At 61.9% G+C, this 17,894-nt stretch overlaps 4 protein-coding genes across 4 annotated transcripts; all 4 read left to right on the plus strand.

The window, feature by feature from the left end:
- Nucleotides 1–508: 508 nt before the first annotated feature.
- LMJF_12_0340 (hypothetical protein) lies at nucleotides 509–7,120 on the plus strand (the record flags this gene model as incomplete). The annotated part of the gene is made up of 1 exon (XM_001681587.1): nucleotides 509–7,120. One exon carries the CDS (start codon nucleotides 509–511, stop codon nucleotides 7,118–7,120), a length of 6,612 nt encoding a protein of 2,203 aa, XP_001681639.1.
- Nucleotides 7,121–9,765: 2,645 nt separating this feature from the next.
- Nucleotides 9,766–11,454, plus strand: LMJF_12_0350 (conserved hypothetical protein; the record flags this gene model as incomplete). Its single annotated transcript, XM_001681588.1, has 1 exon — nucleotides 9,766–11,454. The coding sequence occupies one exon, from the start codon at nucleotides 9,766–9,768 to the stop codon at nucleotides 11,452–11,454; it is 1,689 nt and encodes a 562-aa protein (XP_001681640.1).
- Nucleotides 11,455–13,460: 2,006 nt separating this feature from the next.
- Nucleotides 13,461–14,573, plus strand: LMJF_12_0360 (conserved hypothetical protein; the record flags this gene model as incomplete). Its single annotated transcript, XM_001681589.1, has 1 exon — nucleotides 13,461–14,573. The coding sequence occupies one exon, from the start codon at nucleotides 13,461–13,463 to the stop codon at nucleotides 14,571–14,573; it is 1,113 nt and encodes a 370-aa protein (XP_001681641.1).
- A 1,930-nt stretch (nucleotides 14,574–16,503) lies between these two features.
- LMJF_12_0370 (conserved hypothetical protein) lies at nucleotides 16,504–17,457 on the plus strand (the record flags this gene model as incomplete). Its single annotated transcript, XM_001681590.1, has 1 exon — nucleotides 16,504–17,457. One exon carries the CDS (start codon nucleotides 16,504–16,506, stop codon nucleotides 17,455–17,457), a length of 954 nt encoding a protein of 317 aa, XP_001681642.1.
- Between the last annotated feature and the right edge of the window lie 437 nt (nucleotides 17,458–17,894).

Below are 17,894 nucleotides of genomic sequence, written 5' to 3' on the forward strand. Positions count from 1 at the left end.
AGGTGGTAGTAGGGGTTTGGAAGAGCCGAAAGGATGCCCGTAGTGTTGCGCTGACGGCTCCCCCATACGTAGGGACTCGGATGGGGCTGCTCTGTCGCGCTCCCTAGCAGACACACACATGCAAGTCGCGCCACTGATACCACATGTAGCTCTTACCACCCCCCCCCCTTCCCCTCTCTTCCCTGTGTCTGTGTGTGTGTGTGTGTGTGTGTGTGCCTTTCATATCCCTTATCCTTACCCTTACACCCCTCGCACCCACACATGTGCATCATCGTCACCAACGTCCTTTTCTAGTGGATCTCCGCAGTATACAAGACGCAGCAGCTGCAGCCCGCAGCTCTTCCTGTCACTTCCACCAGCCGGGCCTCCCCCTATAGGCCGCTCGCTCGCCCCTCCCCCTCTCTTTCTCTTGCTTTCCTTCTCTCTCGTGTCGTCACCGCGTGCTTGTGCGTGAGTGTTCCCGTGGTGGGTGTTGTGACCTCCTCTAGCTCAGCTCACGCATGCGCGCATGTATTGTGTCGCTCGCCTCCCCCCCCTCCCCCTCTTTTACGTTTTCTTCTGCTTTGTTTGGTGTTTGCTTTCTTCTTACTTTGGCGTGGTTTGCCATTCATCCGCATCCGTCACAGACTCGTATCTGGTGCTTCCCGCTTCCGCCTCTGCTGCTGATTGTGTTGTTGCTGGCTTGTCGTATACCTCCTACTCCTGTCTTCCCTCTCCGCCTCTTCTTCTTCGTCGTGTGTGTGTGTGTGTGTGTGTGTGTGTGTACGTCTTTCATCGTTATTTTAGTGTTGCGTGCGTAATACCTCCGGCCGTCGCGGCCTTATTTCTTGCATTTCTTTGTAGAGTGCGGGCAGGAAGGTGTATGTGTGTGTGTGTGTGTGCGCGCGCGCGCGTGCGTGCCAGCTTGATGCCGCATCCATCGCCATCCTCGCCCAGCGATATAGTAGCACCACCAGCGACGGCCTCCACGTCCTTGTCGGCCTCGCAGGGGACGGTGTTCGGCAGCGCGTGTGGCGATGCCGACGAGTGCAGCAGTCGGCGAGCCGGCATCGGCACATCTCTGACCAGCGCAACAGATGCGCAGCAGCGGATGCGAGGAAACCCAATGGTCGCCCCACTGCCGGGCCCGACGACGGTGCAGTTAAGCTTCGCAGAGTCCCACGCCTTTGCCATCGCGGTACCGTCGGACACGGAGGCCGGCAAGTCACTAAGCAGCTCCTCCACTCTCCACCCACGAGGGCGATGGGGTCACGCGCACGGCGATACGGCGGGTGCCTCTACGTCGAGAGAGGCTATGAGTATCAACGGCGTCAAGAGTAGCAAGAGCACTGGATGTGGCGGCGGTAGAAGCACTCATCCTGAAGCTCCGCAGGCGCTCGGACAGGTCTCTGAGACGCAGAACACCGCATCCCTCATGTCTCAGCGCACAACCTCCCCGCCCGCCACGCCGTCCACTGCCGCTGGCCCCTCTGAGACAAAGACCGTAAATCACCACCCCGCACGCAGGTCACACATCAACAAAAACGCTGCTGAGGCTGGTGTTCGGCGGACAGGCCGACGTCTTTCCTGCGCAGCAGCCTCCACGTCTTCCACAACGGCCACATCGACGCCTGCGCTCTGTCGGAGACAGAGCATGATCGCTTCCATGATGCCGTCCGCGCAGCATCGACAGCGGCGGCGTCTTTCCTCTCCGGCATCCTCAGCGCCGTCACTGACTGCGCAGGATGCATCTGCCATGAACCAGCGCGAGGTGAAGACAAGCGCCGCGTCTGGCCGTGCTTGGGTGGCGCTGACGACGACGGCAGTGCCAGCCAGCGAGAGGTCGCGTTCACCAGCTGCACATGGCCGCGAAGTGACCAAGGCGCAAACAGATGAGATCGCTGGTATGTCTGAGGCGTTCACCGAAATCGCGTCGGCCGCTGCGGGTGCTGGAGCGAAAGACCGGCAGAGTGCGTGTGTAGAGGACCACACCTTGTCCTCCGCAGAGGATGGTGACGCCGGCAGAGGAAGCAGTGCATGTACGCGCAGCCCCGCTGCTTCTGCGGATGCCTCCGTCGCCGTTGTTGCTGCGACAACTCGCCAGCTGCGCTTGTTGCACGAGAGCCGCGCCAGCAGTCGTAGCGCCTCCACCGCGTCGTCGGCGTCGCCGACAAGGCTGCACACGCGTCCGCTACCCATGCACTTCAGCAGCCGCTGCTGCCACGGTGCGCACCGATGCGCAGATGAGAGCACATTCGCCTTGGCTTGCGCAGGCGGTGCCAACGACGCGCAAGCACTGGCATCGCCTTTAACGCCAAGCGTTTTGTGCGCCTTCGCACTTCCACATTACCGACACCATTCTCAAGTGCAGCAAGCATCAAGCCCGTGCAGCGAGGATGGCAGCTCGATGCCCTGGCGCGAGAACCGCTGCGGCTTCCCCAGGGTCAAGCAGGTGTCAGCCATCACCGCTGAGGAAACGCAGGAACCCTGTGTGACAGACCACCACATCTCGCAGCCAGCGGCCTTCCCAGCCACCGTGGCGCGAGCGTCATCGTCAGCAGTCACCGGCCGACTTTCTGCGGAGGGTGTGAACGCGGACGCCGCGGCAGCGGCGTGGCGGGTCGACTCTGCGATGCGCACGTCTCCGCCGGCACCGCTGCACGCCTCTTTTGACGGCTTCGCCCAATCGTCGGCTGCGGTGTCGCCGCTGTCGGCGTTTTCGGCCGCACAAACAGCACCCCGGCCAGCAGCAGCCGAAAGGTGCACGGCTGACCACTGCATGGTCCGTGTGCAAGCCAGAAAGGACGCCTCAACCCACAGCAAGCCATGGTTCTCGCCAGCGCTAGAGCGGCAAGTGCGAGCAGCAGCAGAAGCAGCAGCAACGATCGCCGGGTTCGGCGATGACGAGTACTCTTTGGGCGCCCAAGGTGAGCACGCGGAGCTGAGCATTCCGGCTGCAAAGTTTTCCTCGATCAACTCACCAAGAGCCAGCGATGCGCCACCACAAGTGTCGACGTTGTCGTCCTTTGCGCGGGGTGGTGACATCACGGCACGAGGAGCTGGCTCGCCCATCTTGCCGGACGGGCCGCCATCGGTGGAGAAGGCACGCGCCGCCAGTGGGCACCCTTCTACTTCGCTCGAGCTGGAAGGGAACGGCAGCGCAGTGATCCGCGCAGCAGCCGTGGCGGCGGAGGCAGAGGGTGGCGCGCCGCAGCCTGTATTGTCATCGTCGCCGACACCCCGGAGCGGGGTGTCAATGATTGCTGTCCCTGCAGCAGCCTCCGTGTCGCAGCTCAGTCACACGCCAGCCGTCATGCTCACAACGTCTCTCTTGGGCTTCTCCTCTCGTAGCCCAACACCTGTCGCGAACTCCTGCGCTACCCCGATCCCGCCGCCGTGGCACCCGCTCCACCCCATGCTGCCCCTCCAGCAGCTGAGTGCAGGGTCCACATCCAGTATCTACGGCGACCCAGGCAGCGGAGACGCTGTTGTTGGCGGCGTTGGCAGCAACATCAGCGCATCAACGACGCGATCGCCGTTACCGGAGTGGTCACGATTGCGCGCACTTCCGCTGCAGCCAGCATGTATGCCTGCAACGCGGACGTCAGGGGAGGGGCACAGGGCAGACAGCTCGAGTCGCATGAACATCAGTTGCGACGGCGGTGGCGTCCCTCCACCGTATCAGTCCGTACCCTTCCCCCTGTCCTATTCCGCATGGAAGAGTGGGGGCCCCAGGCAACCCGAATCACCGTCTCCTTCGCGGTCGCTCTCACAGCAGCTCAGTGGCGGTATTGGTGGTGCTGGAGGTGATAGCCCTGAAGGAGTCGCTGGGGCCGTGGGGCAGCACCAGCATCAGCCACCGGCTTGCCGTCTCACCGCTTTCAAAGGGCTGTCCGTGGCCAGCCACGCGCAAGCTGGCTTCGCCTCCGTGACGGCCGACAGCGATGGAGCGATGCTGCAGGCAACGTCGGTGTCGCCACCGCCGCCGTGGCAGCATCGGAAGAGCCACAGCGGCGACATTTTCGCCCCCACCACCACGGCGGATCGGCCGCCGATGATTGCGCTCGGCCCTGTGGTGCGGTCGTGGCCGCACCAGCGCACCAGCAGCAACGTCAGTCTCCTCAGTAGCATCGCACACTCGCAGCTCGCCAGCGGCGTCGGCGGCGGCAACGGCAGTGACACGACCACCAGCACGCCGCCCCCACTTCCCATGGCGATAGCAAGCCTGGGCGTGGCCCCAACGCTCGGCACCTTCAGCGCGTCGACCACCACCGGGTTTGGCCCGGCTCCCTCCTGCATTCTCGCTGCTGGCCCTCGGAGTGCCTCCATCAGCGACAAGGCGTACGTGCACCCCCTGACGACCTCCCCACCGCTCCGACATCGCCGTTTCGGATCGACGTCGTCGCTGTCCTCGATGAGCGCCTTTGCCTTCAACGATGCCGGCACGGCTCCAGTGATGCACAGTGGAGTGCGGTGCCGCGCGGCGGAGCGCGTGCCGCCGTTCACTGCCAGCAGCACCCCCAGAAATCGCTTCGGTGGGCGGATGGACGGCGGGGCCGAGAACGACGCGGACAACGTGGTGCACGGTGACAAGGGTGAGGACTACCTCGAGGGCGGAGGCGCCGACTCTTGCAAGGCCTCCCAAGGCTGGAACGGCAGGCTTTGGCGAGGCACCTCCAGTGGCTGCGGGGGCGGTGCGCACTGCTGTGAGAAGCCTGTGCGGCTGAAGCCCGGGACCGCTATCGAGACCGCCATTCAAGCAGGCGTCTACGCACGCCACCCATCGTGCGTGTCCCTCTTTGCCGGCGGCGGTGGCGGTGGCGCGAGTACCGGTTTCAGCCGAGCAGGGGTGGCTAACACCGCCGCGGCAGCAGCGCAGACGGGCGACGACGGCTGCTGGCCTAGCAGCGAGGACCTGATGACATGGCTGTCGTGTGCAGCGAGCTTTACAGCGTCTTCGACGTCAGCATCGACGACGTATGCCTCGTCCTCTTTTGGCACCGTTCCCTGCGATGGGGAGCATGTGAGGCACGGGTGTTCGCAGCACCAGCACGGCAGCCGCGATGGCGGTGACGACAGCCGTTGTGATCCATCGGCAGATGCCGAGGAAAGCGAGGACGGGCTCGCCGTGTGCACCCTCTACGCTGCGGCACCGCGGCACTACCACTACCGCCGCACAGTGGATGTGCCTGCCTCATGCGACGCGGTGCTTCAGAGGGGGCGTGTGAAGCGCCACCACCGCTACGTGCGGGTTCACCACCCACGACGCCATCATCGCTCCCTCTCGAACTCTCCAGCCATCGGCAGGGACGTGGTAGAAGGGGCGGAACATGCGCATGCTGCGAGACCTCTCCCAGCCTTCACAACGGACGTTAACAGCACCGCCGCGCTGCCTCTCCTCAATGTCGACCCGGCAGCGAACGAGAACGTGAACGCAGGCATACATAATGGCCGCGGTCAGCAGCCTGCGGTGGCAGCGTTACCCGGCACACGCGTCTCGTACAGCCCCCACCTATCCACCTCTTCCCTGCTCTATTACGACGATGTCTACAGCGACGACTTGGATGATGTCTACTATCAGATAGAGAAGCGTCTGTTCCCCGTCGCCGACGAAGCAGGGCAGAGCCTCTGCAGAACCTCCCGATCATCGCCACCACCGCCACAGGCACCTGCCGCTGCCGCATCAACATCCCCGCTAGGCAACACAAGGGAGGCACCCCACGACGGCTCCGACGAGTCATCTATCGACGCGCTCTTCACGGTGCTGAATGTGCCGCTTCGCCTCAACCTGCGCGGTGGCTTTCATCTCTCCGACTACTATGCCCCCTGCCCCGTGTGCCACCCAGCCATGCGAACGGCGGCAGAAGACACGGCCTCAGGCTTGGATGCAACGGCAAGCAGCTGCAGCTGCAGTTGTTGCTCGTGCCGCTGCTCGTCCGTCTGCTTCCCCGCCAAAAGGCAGTCCACCTTGTCATCTCGAGCGACGTCGCGGATGTCGGGTGGCACCTCGCCTGACTCCACGCAGCTCATCTTCTCCGACGCCTCCGCCAAGGCCTCGGTGTCTGGGTCTGCTATTGGACTGCGTCAGACAACGCCGCCGCCACCACCTCCAGTTCCTGCGGCGTTGGCAGTTCGGCAATCAGGACTATCATCGGCAGCCACGGCGGCACAGCCCTGCGGTGTCGGCGGCGCCTTGAACTCGCTCCCCCGGCGGCATGGAGACGTGGCCACGACAGGCGATGCGAGGCGGCGAGAACGAAAAGCGACGGCAGCGGGGGCGGCCGGAAGTCACAGAAACACCGCTGCAGGTGAGCTGGTGCTCTCCACATTCACCGCACGGTCCGGCCGCTCCTGTGCAGGCGGCGCGACCGACAAGCCGCGGCCACCGTCCAAGTTGATGCAAGGGATTCCTCCAGCACCGGCAGCAGGCAACGATATCGAGGACAAGGTACGCGACCTCAAGGATGGCAGCAGAGGGACGCGTGGCGGCGGCGATCCAGGTCGGCTGCCGCCGCCGTTAGTAGTTACTGCAGCACACCGGCACTCACGCTACCGGCGGCAGCGAGCGCGGCACCCGCCCGCAGTCGTCACGGCCCGCCGTCGGCAAGCGCATCATCGCGGCAGCGGAGCCGGAGACGGTGCGTTGCGCTCGCAGTACAGCCGGCTCATGCGGCAACGCCTCCTGTGCGTGCGCGTCAACGACAAGATCACCTACATCGACCAGAAAGGTGCAACCTGCGCTGCACGCCTCCTGGCTGGTGCAGTCCTGCTGGCTGAGAAGACGAAGAGGAAGGAGGCGGAGAGGGAACGGCGGCATCGTGCGGCAGCCGTCGACGGTGGGGCTTCTGGGGCCGCCGCAACAGTAGCCAGCAGGGGCGCGCCGACGGAGACTTCTAGCGCTCCGCCAGCGTCGCAGCTGCCGCAGCAAGCGGCGGCCTATCGCCGTCACCGCCGCTGTCGAAACAGTCACCACCACCGTCACCAATGTCACCACACGCATGGCGAGCTCTGCTGCTACGCTGGGGATCAGCGGCCGCAGCCTGTGGAACGCCAGCGACAGCCATCGGCGTTCTCCACTGAGACTGCACCAGGCGCGCGAGGCAGCAACGAGAGGGTCGTCCCCGCTGACGGCGGCGGCTAAAATCGTATGGATTCGCCAGGTGAGCCGTTGACAGCTTTCCACAACGCCCTCGGTGTGCATCGGGATGCGGATGCAAGTATCACACAAGAGCTGCACACACAGCACCCGAAGCAGAAGAACCAAGCGATGCAGCGAGTACCGGAGGTCAGCGTCGTGCTGGCGCTTACATAATCTGTCAGAGTGGCAGCGGATGAAGTGGGCACCGCGGGCGTGCCTAGGCTGACCAAACAGCATCGGTGCATCGAGGTGAGAGAAGCAGCAACAGCACCTCTCTCCGCTCTCGCGTAATCTCGAGCTGTGCCTCATTCTCCTTGCTGACGGTGCACCGCGTGCCATAGTGATCGAGGCGCTGACGAGCGTGGACAACGACGGCCCCACGGAGAAGACAGAGTTGATTCCATGAACAGCGGCGCCTGGGTCGCAGACGATCCTCGTTCCTCCTTCGCAGGTGTTGCCAGGGCGATCTTCGCATCGGAACGCCGTCCCTGGCGACACCGTCCGCAAGGGCAGGTAAGTGCCGAAGCAGCTAGCACGTATTCTCGACTGAGCAACGGGAAGTAGGCGCTGGCAGTCATGTCCTCCGTCTCTCTCTCTCTCTATTTCGCGACCCCTGCCCCGCCCCTCACAGCTGGTGTTCCACGTGGCTCCGTGCGTCACCCACCCTCTCGCGCGAAGAGGACGAGAGAGAGAGAGAAGCCAGTAAAGGCACCAAAGGCCGAGAGAGAGTCGCAGGTGTGCACGTGAGGGCACGGCGGCGGGCGCAGCGAGAAGTGGGCCCGCTGCGTCTGTCGGTTGCTGTCCCTGGTGACAGCGATGGTTGGCCTTCACCACCACCACCGCCCTCCCCACTCTTTTCTTTTTCGGTTGCTAGATCGCTCTCCCTCGTACACAGACACTCGTAAACGGAAGTGGTAGGGAGAGGGCTGCATCCCCTGTCTGCCCCCGAAGTAACCCCGCGCGCGCCCCTCGAATGTCCTCTCCGACATGCCTGCCACTCGAAGCACTTAACGTGTATCGTATGTACAGCAGACCGAGGGTTAGCCCACTGCCACGCATGCATGCAAACTCACAGGAAAAGAGGCGAGAAACCCACACGATGGAGAGACACGGCATATCACCCGTCTCCGTCCGCGGCTGGCAGCGGAACAGCCTGGCCCACGTATGACTCGCTCATCTCTCCGCTTGCCCCGGAAACTCCAAACCTACACGATGCACGGCCTGCGTGGGTGCCCCACTGGTATAGGTTTGAGGCGAAGCGTGTGGGCTATGCGCTGACCTATGCTCCTGGAGTTCGGCAACTGTACGTCTCTCCCGCGATCTCTCGCTCCACTCTCCGCCTCCGACCCACCCCTCCCCTCACTCCGTCCGCTATCCAATACGGCGACGTCTCTCGCCACACCTCCGCCCCGCGAGTCTTCGACCCGACACACGACACACACACACACACACACACATATATATATGTATATAGATGTGTATGTGTGTGTACGAAATACGTAGAACAGGGAGGAAAAGCAACGCGCACAAATTTATTCTCGAACAGACAAGAACAGACAAACCGCAGTGGCCACATCCGCGGGTCGTACGACGATCATTTACTGGTGTTCCGCTGCTGCTCTCTCGCTCTACACATCTATATCTACCTATACCTACCCACCTACGCCTAGATATATATATATATATATATATATGGTCCTATCGGCGTACTTATATATATATATATATATATGTTGGTCTGCAGTTGTCTACCTCTCTCCCTCGCCGTAGCCCCCCACCCCACCCCCTCCCCCTTTCACACCTCCGCTTGAACTTGTTGTTTTCGCTTTCGCCTGCCTTTACGTGTGAGGTCGGGGCCGTGTCCTCGCTGCTGTTGCCGACGTGACCGGGCCCTTCTTTTTTGGATCAACTGGTAGATTATGTGTGGCCGGGGGAAGTGAACCTCGTTCGCCTTCCTCCTGTTTCTCGGATTCTCTGCGAGGCTGTGCAGTCGACCGTGGGCGTGTGGCGAACTGTCGCACTCAGTCTGGCTGTTTGTTTGTTGTTGCTGGCGCCTTCACTTTGACTGTGTCGCCCAGTGTTTCGTGTGACTCTTCTGTCCGCTGTACCCGTCATTGAAGCAGCGAGCGCGTTGTTGTTGTCTTGGGGAGGGGGGGGGGGGTTGAGCCCGGCGTCTTCTCACGTTTCTTTCTAATCTGCCACTCCTCTCAGCTCCGTCTTCGTCTCCTTACCATCTCTCGCGCGCCTCTTTCCAAGCCAAGCAAGTAGCCATACACCACTTGCAGGCGCACGCACAACCACAGACATCTACACCAGAAGAAGGTAGCCACACGAGTAGCCTCAGCAGCAACGGCAGTAGTCGCATCGTCGACAGTACCCGCGCCCTCCCACTCTCGCTCCCGTACATACGCAGCGGCTCACCGCGTCGCCTCCAACGCCCTTCCTCTCTCCCCCTCCCAGATTCTCTCTCACCAGGGCTTCTTCGCTGTTCTCTCACCACCACCACCCTCCGGTGCAAGTCTCTCTCACGAGTGCAGCACCTGCTGAGCAGCGCGCCAGCTGACTGGCTCCCCCCTCCCCCCTCCTCTCTCACACATCGTATACCTCGTCGTTGTGGGGGGCTTCACTGCCAGGGCCGCACGAACAAAATGGCGAACCGCTTTAACCCGCATCAGCACCCGATGCAACCGCCCGGTGATGGCAACCAGGCGCAGTCCTTCTTCTACCACCCTGCAAGCACACAGCAGCAGCAGGTTTATCAGGGCTACCCCCAAGGCTTCCCGCCGCTTCACCTCATGGCACCGCAGCAGCAGATGCAGTTCTTGCAGACCCTCAACGAAGCGCAACGTCGCCAGGCGCTGCAGCAGCAACAGCAGCAGCAGCAACAAGAGATGAAGAACCGCGCTGGCGGTGGCCTTGCGCAGCAGCAGCAGCAGCAGCAGCAGCACCCTGGCTTTACTCGCCTGTCGGCCGCTGAGCTGCTGTTGCTGCAGCAGCAGCAGCAGCAAAATCAAGAGCGGGAGCTGAGGCAGCGGCTTGGCCTACCGGAAGGTGCGATGCTGGCCAACTACGGTGGGAACGCGAACAACGCGACGGCTGCAAACAACTTCCTCGCCAATATCACACTAGCTCAGATGCGCCAGCAGCAGCAACAACAGCAGCAATATCAGCAGCAGCTCTCCCAGCTACAATCCCAACAGCAGCAGCAGCAGCAGCAGAGTACGCAGCAGCAACAGCTGGCTGCTCTGATGGCGGCCGGTAAGGTCGGTGCAGGCGCTGCGGCACCCACTGCTGGTATGGGCGGCGCCGGTGCGATGATGCTGCTCTCCAGCGCTGTCGGACCCCAAGTTGACCCCGCCATTGCTGCCGCGTCCCCAGTGATGCAGCAGCAGTCTGGAACCGCAGCCGGCACCGGCAACTCCAGCGCAGTCCCCGCCGCAGCAACATCGGTGGCGCCACCTGCTGCGGGTCCCGCCGCCGGCGGCGCTGGACCCACTGCCGCCGCAGCAGCAGCCACGGGGAAGGGAAAGATAGAAGTAGACGACGAATACGGCCTGAAGCAGCTGGTGAAGGTGGTGCAGCCACCGCTGCCAATGGCCACCACGCCGTACGTGCCGTCCGCGGATGAGCCGACAGACCCGGTGTCTGGGCGGCCGATCAGCCAGCAGGACGCCGACGAGCTGAACTTCACCTTTATCACTCGTGGGGTCGATATCACGCAAATCGGCCTCTCAGTCACGGAGGAGGGGTGGCTGCACACAACCCTCGCGACGCTGCCGCTCGACTCGTACGAGTACTACATCCTGCCCGAGTTCAAGATCCCGGACAGCTACAAGAAGCCGCGGCCCAAGTCCCTCTCCATGAAGTCATTCCATCAGTTCAAGGAGGAGACCCTCTTTTACATCTTCTACAGCATGCCGCGTGATGTGCTGCACCTGGCCGCGGCCCGCGCACTCTACGAGCGTGGCTGGCGGTACAACAAGTGTGCCCAGCACTGGTTGCACCCCGTGAAAGCAGACGACGGGTCCCTCATGGAGAAGACCACGACAGGGCCGAACGGGCAAAAGATCTTCACCGGCACGTACACCGTCTTTCAACCGAACGAGTGGAAACAGGTGCGCACGCAGCCGAACCATGTCATCGCGGCCGCCGACATTGAGGAGCAGAGTGCGTTGGTGGCTGCTATGGAAGAGGCGGCGCGACAGCAGTCTCAGCGCGCGCGCAGCAAGGCGGCGCACGGAGCTGGTGGCGGCGGCAGCAGCGCTGCTGCCGCCGCCGGCTCAAACGGCAACAACGGCAGCAGTGCCGGCAACAACACGCCCTCGGCGAGCGCGTGAGCACACGTCCGAGAGCGGCGCAACAAGGGAGAGCAACACAGTCACCGCACACGCTGGGTAGTGCCCTCCTTGCACGTGTCAGGCAGCTCCATCAAGGACGTCCCCCCCCCTCATTTGCTGAATTTCTTTGTCTGTACCCGTGTTTGTCCACAACACTGGGGGAGAGGTTCAAGGGTCTGGAGACACAGGCGAGGCGACATCAGAGTGCCGCGCACGAGATGGAGTGGTGTCGGGCTCTTCGCCTCTTTTCATGCCTTTCTTTCGGCCTCGGCGTGCGTGCGTGTTGGCTGGACGTCCTCGTTTACTGCCTCTCGTCCCTCTGGAATCCTCTTCGTTGTTCTCTGCTCGTGCGAGTCTCTCTCTCTTTCGTTTTCCCTGCGACTCTTCTCTGTTGAAGTTGTTGCTGCATGTCCATGTGCACTGAGGTGGCAAATGGGGGGGGAGGAGGAGGAGGAGGAGAAGAGGGGAGGAAGGGGAGGTCTCCTTGGTGGTGCTGGCCGTCGGTGTATTGTGTGCTTATTCATCTCTCGCTTCCTCACTCACTATCTCTCTCTCTCTTGTCTGTTGTTTGGTTCGTGCTCCATCTTCGTTGTGTTGCTCAGCACGAGTGAGTCTGACCTCTCTTGCTCCCTTATCTTTATGCCTTTGTCCGTCTGTCTGTCTTCGCCTGGTTGCTTGCCTGTGTAGTCTCTTCGTGTATGCCTTCTTCTTCCTCCCCTCCCTCCCTCCCTCCCCCCTTCCCCCTCTCTCCTCCTCCCCCCCCCCTGCGGATGTGTGATCGTCTCTCTGGTGGCGATGAGACTGCTGTTGACTCAGTGTGTGAGTGTGTGTGTGTGTGTGTGGGTGGGTGGGTGGGTGGGTGGGTGTGTGTGTGTGTGTGTGTGTGTGTGTTCGTTTTTGATCATGGCAGACACCCATGTTGTCTTGGCTTGATGCTTGCACACGCCCTCTGCCGAGTCGTTGGTCCCTCCCCTCTCCCTCATGGTCTGTGTGGCGTTGCTGTCGTGATCACACTGGATGAAGAGGAGGAGGGCGACGACACCGGCGTGTAGGTCTCTGCATCTGCGTTGCAAAGGCGTTTGTCGTCGTCGTCGTCGTCTCTCTCTCTCTGTATGCCCCTTTCAGCGTTGTGGGCTGCTCCAGCGCCTTGGTTCCTCTTCGTTTCCTTTCCTTCGGTTTCGGTTCCGTCCGGCCGGTCGTCTGTCCGTCTCTCTGGCCGTGCGGTGCCGTGCCGTGCCGTGCGGTGACGACTTTTCGGTGATTGTCTGGTGCTCTCATGTGTACGCTCACGTGCGCGCATCGGTGCACCCCATCCGCGTCGAGGGCACACATGTGCGCATGCACATGCGCAATGTTGGTTTTGTTTAGCAACGTCGTGAGTTGAGTATGTAACAAAACTCGTAAGGGCAAGTGTGAATCAAGCAAGAACAACAATGCAAGCGCCAGACAGACCCCCTCTGCCCTCCCCCTCACCGACGCACATGCACATGCACCTAGGTAGATACATCCTGCACCACCTCGCCGGCCGCTCTCTCTCTCTCTGTATACGCAGTCTGGAAGGGGCGGGGACGACAACTGCGTAGAAAGCGAAAGCCAATGTTGTGCACATGTGTGTGTCTGTGTGTGCGTGTCTGTGTGTGTCTGTGTGTGTGGTGAAGGGCTGTGTTGTGGTGTTCAATGAGGCCGGCGATCTGTCTCTGTGCCTCCCTCCCCTCCCGCGAGCGATAGCGTCATCCCCGCACACGGGGGAGGGAGAGCGGTGAGGCACGGGCCTCCGTCCTGCTGCCTTCCCGGTGTGGCTGCCCACCTCCTCCCGAACTCCTTCGCCACCGCCATCCCTTCCATGCCCTCTCCGCACCTCCTTCCGTGGCTGACCCCCGCTCCCACGGGCAGCATGCGCATAGCACGCATTCACAACGTTTCTGCATGTGTTGTTTCTCCGCGCTTAGCATCCTCTACAACAGCCCCTCCCCGCCGCTCCGCAGGCCGCCTCTACTGCTGCGCTGATGGTTGTCTCACTCATTGGCCCGCTGGACTCGCCGTACGTGCAGCGCACGCTGCTCGTCGCCGCGTATGCCGGTATTCAGCTGAAGCTGGTGCCGATCCAGATTGGGAGGGAGAACGAGACGGAGGAGTACCGCCTCAACTGCCATCCCATGCAGCGGGTGCCGGTCATGAAGACGGATGAGGGGTACCTGTTCGAGTCCAACGCGATGATCCGCTACTTGGCGCGTACAGAGGTCATGCTCGTGTCCGTGAGCGCCGGCATCGACAGCGCCGGTGCGAACAACGAGAAGATCCCGCACCCGCAGTACCCGATCCCGTATGCCATGTATGGTCACTCGCTTCTGGAGTCCACGCAGGTGGACAGCTGGCTTGATTTTGCCATCACGCGCATCGACTTCTACACAAGGCAGTTCTTCGCGTACGAGCACAAGACGGGGCCGAAGCCGGCCGCAGACATGAAGACGCTGCTATGCAAGAGCCTCGACGGACTCGAGCGGCGCGTAGCCTACCTGAAGGAGGCTTGCCGCGCGCTCGTGCAGCAGTCCGGCTCGCTGACGTCGCGCTCCGTCATGACGGATGAGGAGCTGGTCTGGAACGAGGAGGACTACATGGCCTCCCGCGCGACGCGTGATTCGCGCCTCAGCTCCGTGTACAACGTGGCCGGGTCGATTCGGCAGCGCCACATGGAAAAGGAGCGGCAGGAGCGGGAGAAGCAGTTGATGCTCATCAAGAAGACGACCGATGACGCGCTGGGCAAGGAGGAGGGCGCCGACGATCCTCACCACCCCAGCCGTCGCCCGTCAGTGTCGCGGGATAGCATGGCTATCTCGGCAACGCCGCGCGCGTCGGTGCTGATGTCGGCTCGCAGCACCATGGGCAGCGCCGCCCCTGGCGTGCAGCGCCATGATCTTCTCTTCCTTGTCGGGGGCTCGCTGACGGCTGCGGATCTCGTGATGGCCATGTCGCTCCACGGCGTCCTCTGCTGCCAAGAGCTGAAGCCGGTGCTTACTTCCAAGTATCCGAACTTGTTCAAGTACTACAAGAGTGTGCTGATGCTGCCTGTGGCGGCGGAGGTGAGGAAGGCGATTCGCCTGAGCATCATCAAGGAGTAGCAAAGGGACGGGGCGGGGAAGGGGAGGGCGTCTGGCGGACGGGCAGCAGCTGCACTGGCAGAAGAGGGCGGCCTCACGGAGCCTCGTACGCATGTCCCTTTCTTGTCGTGACGGTGGCAACGGCGACTCTGAAGCTCTCTGATGTGAGAAGGCATGGGTATGGTGGGCTTTCAGTCCGGTCGTTGTCGCACCTTTTCAGACATCTGTGCTGCCCTGGTGCCCCCCACACACACACACACTCCACCCCACCCCCTTCCACTAGTACCTCTTCGAGCCATCAACTGCCTCCAGCTCTCAGTCCCGCTCGCTTGGGCTCCCTTATCTCTCTAGATCTATATTTCTCTACGTCGCTCCTCTCGAACAGGCGGTGTCAAGGCGGTGCGTGTCGACTGGGCAGCGGAGCCCTCTCTTTGACGACGCCCTCCCCTCCTCCTCCTTCTCGCCCCACCAGCCCCGCGGCCCTCTCCCCTCCCCTCCCCCGACTTCGCCAACGCGCGTGATCGTTGTGGGAGAGGGGAGGACTGTTCTCGTTTCTTTCACTTTACATCATAGTTGCTCTTCGGATTTGGTTGCCTGCTCTTCGTCCGCATTGGTGTGTGCGTGTGTGTAAGCATTCAACTTCAACCACTCCCACTCGCTCTCGCCACCCCTTCCTCTCGCTGACCCGCCTCGCGCCACTCCCAACGGCAGCCTGTGCGCGTCGTTCCTCTGCACCATAGTCAGAGGCAAGAGAGCGACAGGCACAGGGCACGCCTCCCCTCACAGTCGTGTGAGTGTGTGTGTGTGTGCGTGTGTGTGTGCGTGTGTGTGTGTGTGTGCGTGTGTGTGTGTGTGTGTGTGTGTGTGTGTGTGTCGGCGCTCATGTGTCGCTGCGTGCACACCCCGCCCAGGCGTCTCTTCGGGTTGTTCCTCTTCTCATCTTTGTTGTCCTCCTTTTTCATCGACGCACCACGCAGGCGCGCCCGTGCACACATGGCGTCTTCCGTAGGCGCTCGTCCACGTCCTCGGCCTCAGTGTGTGTCTCTCCTGTCCCTCGTCGCACATCATCTGCGACAGCCCGGGAGAGGGTGCAGAGTAAGCGAGTGGCAGCGAGAGATGGCGGTGCCCGGAAGAGGGAAGGGCTGCGGAGGGCTACCGAGAGAGAAACTGGAGAAGGGTGTCGACGGGGATGCGTCCCCGCACACGTTAGCATACACTTCTTCCGACTCCCTGTGGTTGCAGTCAGCACAAAGGAGGCCCAGCCCACCACTTCTCCACCCATCTCGCCCCCCCCCCTCTCTCCGATTTTGCTTTGTTACCTCGTGTGTGCGCGTGCGTGTGTGGGCTTGTCGAGTGCGTCGGTGGATCTTGTCCATCTCTTCGCTCCCCTCCGGAGGATCGACAGCCGCATACGTAAGAAAGTGATGACGTCTTGAGGAATAAGGGGAGAAGGTGCACGATATGAAGCTGAAAGGCAGAGCACCTGTGAGTGTGGTATACAACCCTCTGGGCCCTGTGTGATGGGCAGCTGTCCTTCATGCGACACCACCCCTACCCCGGTGGAGGTATCGCTCGCGCTGTTCGTGTAAGGCAGTGGAAGCTGTGGAAGGGGGGGCAGCACACGAACACGACAAAGACGCGTCGCGCTCCACGTCGCTGCAATTTGGGTGCAGCGGAGTTGCGAGGTATTGACTACACACACGCTCGCGCGCATGGTCGTGTATGCCTGCGTGTTTATCGATGCCGATATCAAGCGATGTCTCTGCCTTCCTGCCTCTCCTTCTCTCCCTCACCGCCACTGTCTCATGACATGTTTGCCTTCAAATCACACGTGTGCGCGCAGTCAAGCGCAGCGTTCGCGCATCATCTCGTGGCGTATTTTGCCTCCCGGCACGACCATCCGCAGCGTTGTGCTGAAGTGCGTACACGAACAGGAGTGGCAGCGCTGCACATGCCTGCGAATAGCTCTGCGGTGCCATGCCTCAGCAGCGGCAGCCTAGCGGCAGCGTGCGAGTCGTACGGCGTCGACAGCCGACTGCTCTACAACGACAGTGAGCAGCTCTCGAAAAAGTGCTTCGACTACGCGCAACGCCTCATTTTATGGAGTCGACTGTTGAGCGCGGCTTCGATGGTCGCGGCTGGGGCGACCGGTGTCGCGGTCTACTACCAGCAAGCGCAGATCTACCGTGTCTGGCGGCTGCGCAACCCCCACAAGGTACGCCGGCTCGCGAAGTTCGCCATGCTGAGTGGCAGTTTCTGCCTCTGCAACGTGTTGTTTCTCATTAGCCCCGTCGGCCTCATGCGCTTACATGAAAAGGAGTTCTCTCGAACGAAGCAGCTGGACGTCATTGCTGTCGCTGCACTCGTGCAGGAACAGAACTTCCGAACGGTGGCCGCATGGGCGCATGCTGCAGCTGATGCAGGCCGACCGGCACCCGCCCCCTCCTCGTCCACGGTGCCGCCATCGCCTGCCGGCGCCGCCACAAACACCATAGAGCGCGGAAGGGAGGAAGACGGTGGAATAGGACCGGAGCCGCAGTGGGTGTGGAAAGAAGTTGTGCTGGATCCGGCGCAGCTGCTGCAGCTACCTTGTGAGCGCAAGACACAACAGAAACGAGCGGCTCACGTTGATAAGGCGAAGACCGACACGGATGCAGACATGCTGGCCGTCAAACAGCAGCTCTCCTCTCAGCTACTGGTCAACTCTGAAAGTTGCAGCAACTCGGGGCAGGGTGGCAGTGAGGCCACCTCTGCAGCCGAGCGGCCCACATGGCGACAGCAGCCGCGGCGCGTGTGGAGTCGTACAGCGGACACCGCGGAGCTGCAGCAGTTGAAAGATGAATGCGTCGCCATGTGGGAGGGGCTCGTGGCGGAGAAGACAGCCATCGTACAGAAAGTCTTGTGATGTCTCGCTCATCGCTCTCTCTCTCTCTCTGGCCAACCCCCTTCGTGCGCTTCAATGGGAAGGGGCAGGACTGGCCAACTAAGAAGGCGACAGCGAAATCACAACAGTGCCACTGGTGTCTAACCGCCCCCCCCCCCACACACACACCCTGCTCAGCTCGGTGCGTCCCTGCTCGTGTATGTACGGATGCGTTCTTGTTGCCAGGGGTCACAGTGAGTGTTGTTGTTTGATGCATCCATCTTTGAGGCAATCGCCGCACCACACATACGCACACACACACACACACACACACACACACACACCGCCCCCACCCCCTCTCGTGCCTTCGGCAGCAGTTGCCATGGGGTGAGGAGGGGCTACTTGCCGTCTTTGGTGTGGGGCCCCTTTCCTCCACATGAGGTCGCTGGTCCGCCGCCGGTGTTGTGTGAAGGCGTGTA

Source organism: Leishmania major, chromosome 12 (assembly GCF_000002725.2).
Source record: "Leishmania major strain Friedlin complete genome, chromosome 12".
Taxonomy (NCBI): Eukaryota; Euglenozoa; class Kinetoplastea; order Trypanosomatida; family Trypanosomatidae; genus Leishmania; species Leishmania major.